General features: G+C 31.2%; 1 protein-coding gene across 2 annotated transcripts in view; it reads right to left on the bottom strand.

Annotated features, from left to right (window-relative positions):
- Positions 1 to 7,379: 7,379 nt before the first annotated feature.
- The window catches only part of LOC106684979 (uncharacterized), a 21,330-nt gene continuing 13,057 nt past the window's right edge, over positions 7,380 to 15,652 (bottom strand). Inside the window, exons 2-4 of one of the 2 annotated variants that reach the window (XM_014427383.2) lie at positions 12,437 to 12,740; positions 9,358 to 9,599; positions 7,380 to 7,734 (exon numbers count right to left, since the gene is read on the bottom strand). In XM_014427383.2, the coding sequence (XP_014282869.2) occupies positions 7,657 to 7,734; positions 9,358 to 9,599; positions 12,437 to 12,740 (624 nt within the window). In that variant the 3' untranslated portion in view covers positions 7,380 to 7,656. The remainder of the gene's footprint in view (positions 7,735 to 9,357; positions 9,600 to 12,436; positions 12,741 to 15,652) is intronic. The other variant, XM_024361980.1, reaches the window with a different exon arrangement.

Here is a 15,652-nt window from a genome sequence, read left to right as displayed (position 1 = left end):
ATATTTTGTGAATTTCTTTAGGTAAATATCATAAAAACTAGCACCTCTACAAAGATAAATGTTATAAACTACTTTATAGTACTCGTAAGAGTAGTAGTTTTTATGATATTTGCTCAAATAAATTTATTTACAGTAGTTTGGACAAAATTTCATGTGCAAAAGTAATATTCGTATGCTAATATCACAAAAAATACTACCCTTACGAATATAAGTGTAATATACTTAATTAAAGTAAGTTAAATTACCTTTATTTTTGAGTGCTGGCAGACATATGTACGTCTTATGGTTCCTCAGATATAGAATTCCCAAAATAGATTCACTGACTACTGATTTCTCAGTAAATTTTTTATGAATTTCTAAAAAACGTTTATATCTGGAACTATTGAATATAAATAAATCTTTTAGGGCTCATATTTCATAAAATTTACTCTACTTTAAATTATATTCCACTAGGTTTTCCAGTGTATAATTGCAAGTAGTTTTAATGATATAGAACTCTGAATGAAAAATTGATTTTTTTTTAAACATTTTGAAACTGTTGTCATTTTTTGGCAATAAAGACTTTTTTTTCTTAAAGTGTTACTAAAGTTTTGATTGGATAATATTGATTTGTTTTCTCTGGCTATCAGGAAGGACTAAATTTGGGAATGAATTCATGTCAACGCATCAATCTAAAATCTAGTCAATCTAAATTATTTTATAAACATTTATTAATTATAAATAGAATTTGGTCCGGGTGCGGTCAGTTAAAACTCAAATAGTTATTATGTTAAATTATTTTCTTGCCAAAAAAATAAATAGTGGTTTCAAAAATATTTAATGCTTCTATACTTTGATCTAACTCAGACCTAAATAAAAAAATAGTTAAATTGGTTGTTGACTAAGGGTGAAATTGGAGGAGAAAAAATGAGAAGGAAAAATAGGAATGAATTGAAACATTTGTATTTGTTGTACAGACCGAAATTGATTGTAAAAGGAAACTGTAAGGGAAAAAAAATTGTTTATTATATCTTATTATTGTATCTCTGTTTTCTGATTATACCATGTATGTGTAGTTTATATATGTCCGATTACGGATTGATAAGTATGCTGTGTGAGATAGCAACCTGATGTATTTAGGCAGCATAGATAAATAAAGTATTTCTCTATCTCTAGACATGATGATGACAAAAATTTTCAGAATTACTTTCAATGCAATTCAAAATTGTAATTCTTCCATCAGGGACTGAAGAATCTAGATTTTATATAAGATCTAAGATATTCTTACCTCAGCTCATGATTTAAAATAAAAAATACAGGAAGTATCCAGGTGAGAAAAATGCTCAAATGAGAATAAAAAGATGTCATGTTAGGAGTGTACTGGTGAGAGAGGAACGCTCAATCTTACCGTAAAAAGAAGGCCAGAGTAAAACTGAATTGAGTATAGGTGTGAAGATAGAAGATGGAGTTACATAAACAAATGGCAATAACAACATCAAAGGGTTAATCGAACATAGAAAAATATACAAAAAAAAAAAAAATACTAGGAAAATATAGACATTTATTTCCCAATATGGCTTCACCTCTCCCAGGTTAAATAAAAATGAATTTAAAGCTAAATGATTTTCCTTTTATCTCTCCATATAATCATATAATTACCAGCTTCATTTTATTTTATATTAGTTTAAAATTAAAATTATTATCATTAATTATTCCTCATGGGGAAAGAGCATTTGCGAGTATTTAACTAAAAGTTATACAAAATATACAGCAAATAGGAAAATATTTTTAGCAGACAAATACTTAACTAAATTAAAAATATATACAAATAAAACGAGTTCAACCAAAGATATTTGACAAAGAAAACATTTATGGTACATGATTCCAATTTTTGAAGAAGGAATGATGAAGGTTGAGGTTAGCATGTTCTAATTTCAAAGAAGAGGGTTAGGAACATGGAAAAGGCCAACTGGGAATCTAAAGACCTGGAGGCTGGACATGTCTTTTGTAGGAATTCATGATACCTAAAAGATAGCTAAAGACCAATATAACAAACAAATTAGAGATTTATACAATATTTTAGCAATTATAATATATTTACATGTGCATGCTCTAATATTGACTGTCAGTTTTATCAGTTAGTTGGTGCTCCCTGAAGAAGGTTCATCAGAGCTAATTGAGTTGTAATATTGACAAAGATAATGAGATTTCAATACTTATTGACTTGCATATATCAATATCTTTAAAGGCCATTAGTAACCAAGAGAATTGAGCCATCGGTTTCTGCAACCTTGGAACTGCAGCGACACTGGTTCAAATACAGCCTGATGGGGGGGGGGGGAGAGAGGGAGTAGACTTCTATTTTGTGGCAGTCCCATGGAATATAAACTTGACTCTTCCACAACGGTTAGAATAAATTAGTTACCTCTAGGTGACCCCTCCCTCCTGTATGTCAGAAATTTAAAAAAAAAAGTTATATTATTATCTTTTGTTACTGGTACTGGTAATGGTGGGGGGAACAAATCCGGTAAGTGGGCCTATTGGTCCTTATTGCCATCTCTACTACATACTTTATTATTTTTAGAGAATATCTTATGATTTATAATTTCTTCGATAATTTATATTTTATAGGTATTTTATTCTTTACATTAATGCTATTTACTTCAATAAATATGATTTGTTTTTTTCTTTTTGTTAATTATTATTGTCTTATTTTTTTCTTCTCCAATTTATTATTACTTATTGTATGATTTTTTTTATTATTTTCATTTTTAAGATTTTGGGATTTTCCTTTAAAGAACTAAAACCCATTCTCAATGCATGTTATATCATTCTTTAAGCATTATGGAGGCCCCTTTAGGTTACCTCCTGGCTATCACAATCTAAATCACTTCTACCCATTTCCTCAACTTACTTTCACACTGGTATCAATAAAAATACTCATAACTCAACTGACAGTATCAAAGAATTTAGTGAAACCTGCGCAATCACCCTCTATATCAGTTTAATGTAGATTTTGTTTGATATACATCCAAGATTATTTAGTGTCTAAGTGTTAGCCTAAATATTTTAGTGGTCTAGTTAATGGGATGGGCCAGTAACTGGTCAATAATTTTTAAGGTGTAATTATTTTATAAATAGGATTTTTTTCTGATTCGCACCATTCATCTAAAATTTGGAAAAAAGCATGGCTTTTTAAATTTAAATGAATGATAATTTGCTTATTTAAGACTGATTTTTCAACTTTTTCAATGTATTATGGTGCTCGAAGGTATTCTTCATCTATTAGGAGAGCATTAAATTCAGATAAAGAAAAAAATAGGTTAAATCTCTTATCATATAGTGGCACTTTTATGGCTTGTTCTGGACTTCAATTGCTCAAGGAACTTTAAAAGATATCGATCATGCCAGAAAATGTTTGGCTGAAATATTCTTCTTTTTCAAAGTAATTTACAGTTTACATTGTTTTAGTAAGCCTTTGAACAATTTCAAACCTACATAAATAATAGAATCACTCTAGTATGTGCTTGTGTTGCATCAGGTTATGTGATTTTTTTTTAATACTGACATTTCTCTTCAAAACATTTATATTTATATGAGTACATTATTGTTATAGGTTCTACTGGATGAGTTTTAATAAAGTAATTAGATATAGTGAATGAAAGTAACTGTTCCTTATTTTTTTTTTTTTTTATTTAACACATCATAAATGACATTTCCGGACTGTCACTTCATCATCAGGCATTTGCTGTATTGTCATGATGCAGCATAATTCGGAGAAGAAGAATTTACTATTAATTAATAGTCATATAGTCTTCATTCAAAACTATATTTATATCTTCTTAATGTTATAGGTTCTACTGGATGAGTTCATTAAAACTCACAAATGAGATATAGTGAATGAAAGTACTCTTACTTATTTCAATTTTCTTAATTTAATACATTATAAACAACATTTAATGAAACTTATCCAGTACATACTATAGTATTAAGAAGATATAAATATGGTTTTGAGTGAAGACCGTATGACCAATATTAATAGCAAATTCTTGTACAATCTTCGAATTGTACATGACAATATATGCTGAAAATGACAATATAGCAAATACCTGTTAATGGGGTGACAGTCCCAAACATCGTGACAGCCGCTAAACATTGTTTATGATGTATTAAATAAAAAAAATTAAAATAATTTCATTCACAACATTTTCCTTGACATTCCCATTGAAATATATAGGTCCTAAAAGAATGACTTGTCATAAAAAAAAAAAAAAAAAATTAAAGTAACTAATAAATACTTTTTTATATTTGCAAATAGGAGTGTATAAAACCTTAAGGTACCACCAGTCTTATAAAACATTAAGTACCATGGGGTAGTTTAAAATCATGAACTATTTTATCCTTTTTCAACACCACATTAAAAAATTAGAAATTGAAAAACTTGGTACATGTTTTGGGGTCTTGGTAATGGTTCAAGTTTGAGTTGTGTTTCCTTTTTGTCTAATCAAAAAATAAATTAAAATTGCCTCTTCTTTTTACTTAGATTGTGATCTAAAAGTAATTCCTTCATTTGCGTATTTTAAACTTAAAATTCATGTATCCAATAATTTCTTAGTCAAGCTACTAGAAATAAATATAAATTTTTCAAAAATTTAATTGTATGAATTTTTTTTTTTTAATATTTATTTATTGCTATTTACAACTGTACATTATAATACATTTAGTAAATCTGATCTAAGTTAAATTGGAGTGTTACAGGCGTGTAGAGAAACTACCCATTGGTAGCACTCTAATGACATTTTACATTAGCTGGTCTCGTGGCCATCTTCCTTTCAGGCACCTCGGAGGATTGTCAGGAATGGAAGAGGATGCAAGATTAGAAACAGAGGGTTTGAGTGGTTGGGGAGTTTACAATGGAAGGATTGATATCTGGTTCGGGCTAGATCGGTTACATAGGGAACATTAAGGTCTTTATGTATGATTTTATTTGTGACAAATTAAGGAGCATTGAGGATTTTATGAAGGATTTTGGATTGTAAGGATTGAATACGAGAGGAATTAGAAGGTTTAGTGAAGCCCCAAAGCTCAACTCCATGTGTCCAGATAGGCCTTATTACAGTCATGTAGATCAGTCTTTTGTAATGTGTTGGAAGTTTAAACCGTTTGTCTAGTAAGTGCTGTAATAGTCAAAATCGACGTGCAGTTTCATGTCTTTTCAGTCTTGTGTGAGGATTCCAGGTTAATCGTTTCTCCAAATGTAGTCCAAGGTAGCAGATCTGTTTGACAGGGGTAAGAGTAACATCATTAAATGAAACTTAGGGCAGTCAGTAGGTTTACGACAAAGAGTAAAGGTGATTTGATGGGATTTGCTGGAATTTAACTTAATCCTCCAATTACGACACCATTCTTCGAGGGCTGTGATATGGGATTGGAGATTTTGGGATTCAATTAATGGGTATGAAATTTAGTTAAATTAAACCAAATTTTTTTTCAATAATTAAGCTTCAAAAATTAATCACTCACTGTTTTTTTTTTTTTTATTCAATGCATCTTATACTCAAAGTTTCTGCAAGAGTTTTGAACTTTTGCTATCTTTCCCTGGGTATAACTAGCATCTTGCTATTGTTGTCATTTCGAAAAAATTTTTGTATGTTTTAATATTGACCAAACTCTGCGATTCCTTTTTTTTATCTGGCTATTTGAAAAAAAATATCTTTACAAATATTTTTTTTTTATATGCAAAATTATTATTTTGGTATTCTTAAACTTATTATAAAGTATTTTTAAATAAGTAAACAAAAAAACATCATCTAAAACCATGGAAGGAACCAAATCGTGTTATTGAGAGAGGAAAAATGTATATATATATATTTACAAATAGTATCTAATGTTTCCAGTTCTATCCATAAATATTCCAGATAGTTTCATGCTAAAATTTATTGAACCTGAGAAGTGTCAACGGGATTTCTTCAAATGTTATTTAAAAAATTAAAAATATGTGGTCCCATTAAAGATTAGGAAGATTAAAGCAAATTAATTATACTTATTCTTGTTTAAACATTAGAAGGAGATTATATAATATCAATATTTCTATTGATGTTTTCATATATTGCCAAAAAACTATTTAATGTGTATTTAATTACATATTAATGACTGATCATATGTAAATTAGAAGGAAATGGCCAGAGCTGTGGTAAAAAAAATATATATTTTGTAATATTTAAAAATTATTAAAATAAAATAAATTGAAATTTTATATTTTTTAACTCAATTCTCATATCTTAAAAGATAGGTTGGGTTCAAATTAAAAACTTTAATATTAAATAGATAATAGAATTTTATTTAAATTTTATAATATAATAGACTCTTTTCTCAGGGCGGGTTTCTAGGCAATCAGAAACAGACACTTTTACTATTAACACTTAATTAAATTAATATCTCTTTTACACATGTATTTAAATTTAGGTACAACAAAACTAACCAATTTCATAGACTCTTCTTTTTGATGATTTCCTCAATTAACTAACACTAAATGTTGACAATCTCTCGGTAAACAAACACTAACAAAACAAAGTATTGGTCCTCTTACAGTTTTTTAGTTACTTCTCATCCACCGAAGTGTGTTGTTAGGCGTTCCAAACAAAGAGTCCCTTTTTCTTCTTGGGTGACTTTTGGTTGTCCTCTTTTCTCAAGATGTCCACCCTTGCTGGACAGAAATTGATGAGGATTTCCTCATCCTGGAAACATCATTTCCCAATCGCGCCCAAACAACGAATCTCGCCAAAAATCTAAACCTGTCTCGAGGTTGCATGTAAACATTGATTGTCGCACAACAGTTAGGGATTTTTGCAAATGATTTACTTTCTGAATATTATTGTTTAGCACTATTTCTTGACTTCTATTTTTTTCTTAAATTTACTGTATTTTCAATTATGATGGGAAGAGTTAAAATAGTTTTTAGAATCTGCTCAACATGGCCTTGATTCAACAGACTTTTTGAAGGATACGTACCGCCATCTTGGTTTTGTTTTGAATCAAGAATTTATTTTTATTATTATTATGAATAATGAAAATTGGTTAGCTTGCTTTTTGGTTCAACAAAACAAATGAACAATATTAAAATGATACATAAAATAAAACATATTAAAAACCCTTTATACATCTAAATATACTATTTACTCAAAAAGAGTATATTACAATATATATTTTTAGCTAACTATATACTGATGACCAACAATTATCCCCATTATGCAGTTTTTCATTAGAACTAAAATAATAAAATAAAAAGTTGTGATGTATCTTTCTATTGGCCTCCTTTTCTGAAATAGATTTAAAATCTACTTCTTTTTTAAATTGTGAATAGGCAGAAATTTATCAGGAATAAAGTAAATTCATTTACACTTAAAAATATTTATTCTATCTCAAAATCTACATTGAACACATTAAAGCTATATAAATACAGACAAATAAAATAAATACTAAATAAATACAAATAAATAATATCACACATAGTCGTATCGAAGGAATAGTTTTGTGCGTATTTTACATGTGAAAAGTAAGTTGTTCAAGTTGAGTACTCTTTGAGCTGTCGACTTTTGAGTAATGATCTTTGGTTTGGCTGTTGCTGTCTGAAAGGCCTCAAGGCTTGGGGGGTTAGATATGAATCTATTACTTCTGTTACTTGGGTATTTGCATCATATAAGCCATGTGCTGAGCTGGAATGCTCCTCTTGTAATGATGACCACCATGGATTACCTAAATAGAGAAAGCGTCAATAAATTAAATTTACTTAAAGTAATTTAAAAAAAAAAAAAAGTGAATCAGCTAGGCTAAGTTGTTTTATTGGTAGCACAAATGAACAAAACTGCCACACCCGTGAAGTTCATCTCGCCTTTTTGACTTCACCTTTCCTTGGAACATACCCTCCTCATAATATTCTTTCTTCCAAAATTAAAATTTATACAATATTCTGAAAATTGATTAATTTAGGGGGGAAAAAAACATGTGTTTTTCCTACTAATAGTTTTAAACCAATAAATCATGTTACCAGTTCACTAAGTTTAAATTTGACTGGCAAATATTTTTTTTTTTTTAAATCTGAAAACCTTCCTCATTTAAATTAATTCTTTTATGCGAAAAGAAAACCCCCAATATTCTACCTTTTTTTTTTTTTATTAATCTTTAATCATCTTTTTTTTTTTAAATGCATAAAACTTAAAGCATTTATGTGAAAAACAGTTTAAAAAATGTTGTAATTTAAATTTATTAATTAAAATTTTAAAAAATACACTATGTCTTGATGTGGGACACCCTATCTTGGTGCCGTGCTTCTCTGGCTTAGTACATCCAAACCTTTGAAATAATTTATTATTTTTCTTTCTCAGTAATAAATAATAAAGCATTGCAATGAAAGAAGCAGACAATGTGGCAATGAAGAATGAACAAATAGTCCTTTTTATTGTAATAACTGGGTTATTTGTTCATTGTTTATTTTTCCTTTGCATTTAACAATGTTTTGGGATTTTTCGCCCCTTATCTAGTTTTACTGCTCTTCTAAAATAAAAATTTTATGCAATTAAAAGTTTTAAAAAAAAATATGCATTTAATTTTAATAAATAATTTCAAAATTATGAAACAAAAAAAAAATGGAAAACGTGGACTTATTTTCAGAATTTAATATGAATTCTTTTTTTTTTTTTATAAGTTGACATTTGTCCATTAAATAAATTTAAATAACAAAAGAATGAAGCATAATTACTACTAAAGTTTGGCCAAGTCTCAACAACTCATTAAATTTTTAAATTGACATAATGAAGTAAATAGTGGAGTAAATAGTAAATTATATTTAAATTACTTGTAATTTATTTTAAAATTATTTATTTGTTTAAATTATTTAGTAAATATTTTAAAAAAACATTGTCGATTATTATTTTTATTTTAGAAGTACAATAGAACTGAATAATGGAAAAAATAAATAGTTCTCTTTTACCATTCTGATACCTTTATTGACCACCACCTGGACTATCCTCCTACATAAAGAGGAAATCATTTTCACAGTCCCCGAAAAGGGAATTTTACTGAAGGAATTCCAGTGACATTCTTTACAAGGGAATCCATATGGATGCCCATAATTTTTACAAGTGAACTCCAGCCACACTGGAGATCAAATTTTTAATCTCACTGTGCATCAGGGTCAATTGAAATAGTGTTAATTATGAGTGCGTTTTAAGAGATTTTTAAAGTTAATAACTTCTGGCTATTTCACCTTTAAACTCTTTAAAAAGGCTAAAAGCGTAAACAGGTTCCCCTGAATATTTGCTTCACACACACTATTACAAAGTTAGACTGAAACTGAATAGCTTTACTTTAAGACATTACCTCACTAGAATGAGTGTGCTGATGGGAGACAACTGGCTTGGCGACTATCTCGTAAGTTGTCTTGCTGTCTTCTCCGTTCCCTTTGAGGGCGGATATTCCTGCCAACATAAGAGCAAGAAGAGATGCCATGAGAGCCTTGCCAGCCATAGCAGCAAGAGCACTAAGACCTACTGCAAGCATAGTACCTCCGGACATCAAACCAGCAGCAGCGAGGGCACCTCCATACCTGTCCTTCCGCCGTCCTGCAAAGAAGAATCCACAATATGAACTATAGTATAATAAGTATTTTTTTTTTTTTTTTGCGGGACTAGCTGTTCCCAAGGAATAAAATAATATGTTTAGATTAAAGTTCATTCATGGTTTACTTATTAATTACCCTTCTACCGAATAGAAACAAGCTGGATGGTGTTATCATGTTCCTTTGTTGGTTGCAATTAGTTTTTCAGCTAAAGGTTAAGCTGATGTTTAGGTTTGATAATAGACCTCTCAGGGACATTTGACAATGTACCCCAGGTGGAACTCAAGCAGGCATTAGAATAAAAAGGAGTTCCCACTAGCTCAACTCAGGCAATGCTTAGCTTATATCGAAAAGTTTATGGGATTGTAAGACTTAAAGGCAATAAATCAAATTTGAAATAGAACCAGGTGTAAAGCAAAGGAATGGCTTAAACCCATTATTGTTAGTAATATACATAGAAAGAATAATATAGGAAGTCAAACTAAAGAGTCTAAAACAGAATGTAGGAAATTGGAAAATGTATCCTGTATATATAATAATTTAGTATTCACTGATAACATTCTCATTACACAGAAAGCATTTAATCACATAAAGCAAAGGGACCATAAGCTTGGGAGAAACTTTAGCATGTAAGTATATGGTAGTGTCGAAAAGAGGTTATAGGGAATAGGGAATAGTGATTTGTAGAGGTTTAAATCTGGACACAGGTCGATGAATGTCAATATTTAGGAATCAAAATTAATGATAATGGGAGGATGGATTCCGAGATAAATACAAGAAGAGAAGAAAGCAACAAATATGTACCAACGCCGCCGTAACGTCATCATTGAAAAAAGGGAAGTAGAGATGAAAACAAAGATAACTATACATAAACAAGTCTTACGTACACATCTATGCAGATGAAAGTTCGCATTGTATTAAAAAATTCAAGTCATAAAAATTAAATTCCTGATGAAAGCTAATATTGGACGAATGAGAAATAAAAGAATAAGAGAAGAAACCACTATTCAAAAATATTCATAGAAAATTAATGTGGTTCGTTCATAGAATGCCGATCAATATCAAATATGAGAAGCAAGATTGATGAAAAATGAACAATGCGAACTACTGAGATATTAATGGAATGGCCTTATATTAGACGTGAAAGGAACAGAGAAATCACTCTGTTTATATGACTGGGTGGAGTCAAAAAGTGGCCACTGGTCGAAAAGTGGCCAGTGGTCGAAGAGCTTTAAGAAAATTGATAAAGGCTGCTCCAACACCATAAGTTTTGGTGAAAGAAAAAGGAAGGGTCAAAGTCCTCAATACGATTTCGCGAATGTTTCCACACAAAATATACTTCTAAAACTAAGTGGCTGCTAGGCCTAAACAGAAATGAACTCTGATTATTAATTGGAGTTCTTACAATTCATTGCAGACTTAGAAGACATCTCAAGATATGTGGAGTAGTCCATGATGAAACCTGCTGCTTATGCGGACAGGCCCCAGAGACTGCCTTACATCACATAGCAGACTGTGGCCGGTATGCATCACTTAGATATAGGCTTCTAGGCTCTGATAGAATCACAGAAAATGAGGCTTTCTCTATAGACAAGGCGTCCGTTTTAAATTTCATTAGAAATTCAAAAAGGATCGACATAGAGGAATAAAAGTTATGGTATATAAAAGAGTCATTCTATTGGTCTGTCTTAGAGTTGGCAAAAAGGACCAATAGGCCCACTTGCTGGACTTGTCCCCCTCATCATTACCATTACCAGTACCAGTAGGCCAAAATACAGCAAAACTCTTTTTTCTTTTTTTTTTTGTTAATATTTTACCTTCGTCTTATGGTTGTTTCACATCATCCTTTATCCTGCACGTACTCCTTCACATAAATAATTTATTCAGTCACCAAAAAATGTTTTTTATTTCTATCTATTCTTTATAAATATTAAAAAAGGAAAACGAAAGACATAAATTAAGGAAAAACATAAACGTTTTGATCACAATTTTAAGACTGATAATGGGAACTCACCTCCCTGAATTTCTGACTGACCTACGTATTTTAACTACAGAAAATCATATTGGTACATCAAACATTCGCACCAAAGTTGGGTGAGGAACCTTCCTGATACTATAGTTCTATTGAAAGCCAGGAGGGTATACCATTGTGTACTGCCTCCTTCATGCCTGCCCTTGATATGTTCTACGTAATTTAGGACATTTTCAACTTTTATGCCACTAAATTAAATTTGTTGAGAAAAAGAATGAAAGAGAAAATAAGGTTTTAATTGAAAGTAACATCGATAATGAAAGATTTTCTAAAGGACATATTTCTATAGGAGTATGCGAGTAAAAGTGTGGTATTTAAAGTATGGACATAGGAAATCGGAGGAATCAATCTAAGAATGTAGAAGGCTTTTTGGCTGTAAAACTGGAAAAGATATACATCTAGGAAAATGGTATAAAGCCACCTTAACTGATCATTCATTAGTCTCTTCATAGAAAGTTTAGCAAATACATTCCACATTTGTTTAGGAAATTTCAGGAGTTGGCAGGCTTTTGGATAGCTTGAATCATGGAATCTTAAGAACTCGTTAAGGAAAATAGTAATTTAGTTGAAAGCATGGGAAAAACAGTTGCTTAATTTTTTTGTTTAATGTTCTGCCTACCTGGCAATTTCTGGTTATCCTACAGGTTATCAATTTATTCTAGCCAGAAAGGGTAAGTTGAAATTTATTCCGTATGAAATAAATGTCAACCTGCCCAGGCCGGATTTGAACCGGTGCCGCTTCGGACTCTAAGTTGCTAAGATGACCTGAAGGTTGGCTATGAACTGATTTAAATAATTGCTAGACTTACTACCTGTGAAGGCTGATTCTCCAAGGTAAGCCTTGGCGAAGGAAAGTGGAGCTTCCCTATCGAGGATCTTGACGGAGAGGCTGATGTTGGAGAGGGTATCACCCAGCTGATCGAGGAGGATGGTGTCGAGCCTCTCCTGGTCTTCGAGCTGGGCCGGCTCCAGGTCTAAGTGCGGGCGTGTCCAGGACAAGGAAACTCCAGGAAGGATAGAGAACGCTCCTGATCCGGCCCTTGATACCATCCGGAGAAGGTTCAGCTTGAGGCAGTGGCTGTTGTACTGGCCGCGGCATTCCTTCGACATCACCTTTGGGCACAAAAAAGGGATCTCATAAAAACAGGTTACCTCTTTCTTACATAAGAGAAACAATAATTGAGATAAATGTATCACATTATAAATACTATAACACACAAGACTGAAACGACAAGAAACTACTCGTAGATTCCGATTGCTACAACACTTACTTGACAAACGCTCTAAACTTCCCATTCACTACAAAAAATTAGTATACACTACGATAATCAGACCAATTTGGACATATGGAATTGAGCTCTGGAGTTCCACCAAATCATCAAATTCCTCCCGCATCCAATCCTTACAATCCAAAATCCTACCTAAAATCATTGATGCTCCTTATTATGTTACAAATAAACTCATTCACAAAGACCTTAACATCCCATTCGTTGCAGATTTGGCCAAAAGATATATGCGTTTTTTCATTTAAAACTCCTTAACCATCCTAACCCATTAATCCTTAATCTTTTATCCTTAACAATCCCTGATAATCCTCCGAGGCGTCTGAAAAAGAAGATGGCCACGGGACTCTAATTTCAATTAATGTTTGAATTACCACCAATGGGTGGTTCCTTCCCAAGATTTTCAAGTGTATATGAAACATGCTACATATTTACTTATTGTATTATTTTGTACAGTTGTAAATTACATTAAATAAAAAATAAATAGTGTAAAAACAACTAGAGTAAATATTTCTCTTTAATTTAATTATCAAATTCTTTCATCGTTTCTAGTTGTCAATTTTTATTATCTACTACTAAAAATGAGGGACGGTTAATTATTTGTAAAAAAAGGATAACACTTATTTAGAGGAAACAATTTTTTTAATTGGGCATTTAATCTCTAGTTCTATAAGGAAACACCTAATTCATAATAATGACCCCGTAATTATGCATTGATTAAACTTGATATTTTAATTAATTGTTAAAACCGTGTTTGAAAGTAGAAGCTCTTACGTCAATTGTAATGAGAAAGTTGGTATCAAATCCCAGTCATACACGTTAAATATGTAATTTCTGATTCATATTTTTTTAAATAAGCTAAGGTAAGTGAAAGTAAAAAAAATTATAAATAAGAGCGTTCTACAAAAAAGTTAGATTTATTTGAAAAAAAAAATAGATAAATTAAAGACTAACACATTTTTTAATTATATTTTCCTTTCAATCTATTTATTAGTTTTGTTTTGGTAAAATGTATTTATTTGTTTGTTTTACTGTAAACTGATCTACTGCTGTGACTATTATTAATGGTCTGATCTCACATTGCCGTCTGATAGTGAATTTGTTTAGCGAGTCATTGGGGAAGATCTGAGAGGGGGAATTCGGGAGACTGAATCTGTTGATCGGGTGAACTAAAAATTGTGAAATGGTGAAATTAAAGGAACAAAAAAGGGAAAGAAAAAAAGGAATGAATTGAAATATTTGTATTTGGTGTGTATACTGAAATTTGTAATTGTAAAAGAAAACCGGGAAAAAAAAAATGTTTTATTTCTTTTTTATTATACCATTTAAAAATATGTAATTTATATATGTCCGATCAAGGATTGATAAGTGTGCTGTGTAATGTAGCAGTCCGATGTATTTGGGCAGCATGAATGAATAAAGTATTTCTCTCTGTCTTTCATATCCACAGATTTTTCTTGAGTCACGGACTTATTTTTTTCCACAACCGATTCCTTCAGGTCTTAATAAAAGATCTTAGTGGTAAACTCCTCCCAGCTTATTGAGGAATTTGTATTTATTATGGTTTAAATATTGGCCCCGTGTTTAGATAAGATGAAACGATAAATCGTAAATTATAGTGAAATAGCTAATTATATTTGAGCATATTCACATCACGTGATATATCATTTTGCAAGACTTAGTTATTTTGATAAATTTTAAAGGGACCTTATGAAGTATGTTTTCGATCGCAATATTTTTCCTAGCTATTAAATTCATATGATCTTTTATAGAAAAGCTAAATTGGAGACCAATGATAAAAATATTATTGGTTATATTGTAACAATAGGAGGCAACTAATTCCAAGGATCCGGGTACGATTCCGACAGTGGCAGATAATTATTAATTCTGTTACTGTAGTCGTGAGTCAACCCTGTTAACTCTCCTTAGATCCACCCAGACTCATAAAGTGGGTACTCTTCATTAAGGAAAAAAATGGTGGTTGAGCGATATCTTGAAAAAATCAACAGCCGTCTTTCACAGCTCGAAATTTTAAGTATTGAACATATAAAATAGGTTATTCAATATGTTCGAGGTAATAAGACAGCCTCGTTGTTCTGCTTTACTGAACAAACCTAGGTCAAAGCAGGTTTGAAAGAATTGGTGTGGAACGTTCCATAGATCAATTAACCCTAAAACAATAATCTAACATCAGTTTGGGTCAAAATATTTAAAAATAAAGTGAAATATGATATATTTTAACTCAAGAAGGATATGTTAGATGAAGAATTTATAAGACAACAAAGCGCCGAATTGTGTGAACTGGATTCGGTAAAGAATATCCAGGAAATAATATTGCAGCGAACGCCGATTAAATTAGTAGGGTTTGTACGCTCGAGGGGTAGACCGAAACGTACACAGGAGGATAGCGATGCAATAGACAGTGATAACATACATCGGAGATTATTTGCAACCTAAGCCTTTTATTTATTCTATTATCTATTGAGTTTTAATAATTATGTACTTTAACACTTTCCACATCTTATTTTTCAAAAAAGTTTTATTAAATACATCTGGCGCATTCCGCACTCCATCTAACAATTGCAGTGCTTGCATTGAAACCTCAAAGCCTTCAGTTGACCACAATTATTTTGCGGTGACTGATTTTCGTTATCATTCCTTCCATAATAAACTCCCTAACCACCCAAACCCACTAGTTTCTAACCTTGCTTCCTCTTCCATTCCTGGCAATCCTCCGAGGCG

The sequence above is a fragment of the Halyomorpha halys genome, unplaced genomic scaffold, assembly GCF_000696795.3.
Source record: "Halyomorpha halys isolate HHAL.00 unplaced genomic scaffold, Hhal_1.1 Scaffold640.1, whole genome shotgun sequence".
NCBI classification, from domain to species: domain Eukaryota; kingdom Metazoa; phylum Arthropoda; class Insecta; order Hemiptera; family Pentatomidae; genus Halyomorpha; species Halyomorpha halys.
The sequence above is the reverse complement of the archived record's forward strand: the minus strand, read 5'-3'. Positions and strand labels throughout refer to the sequence as shown.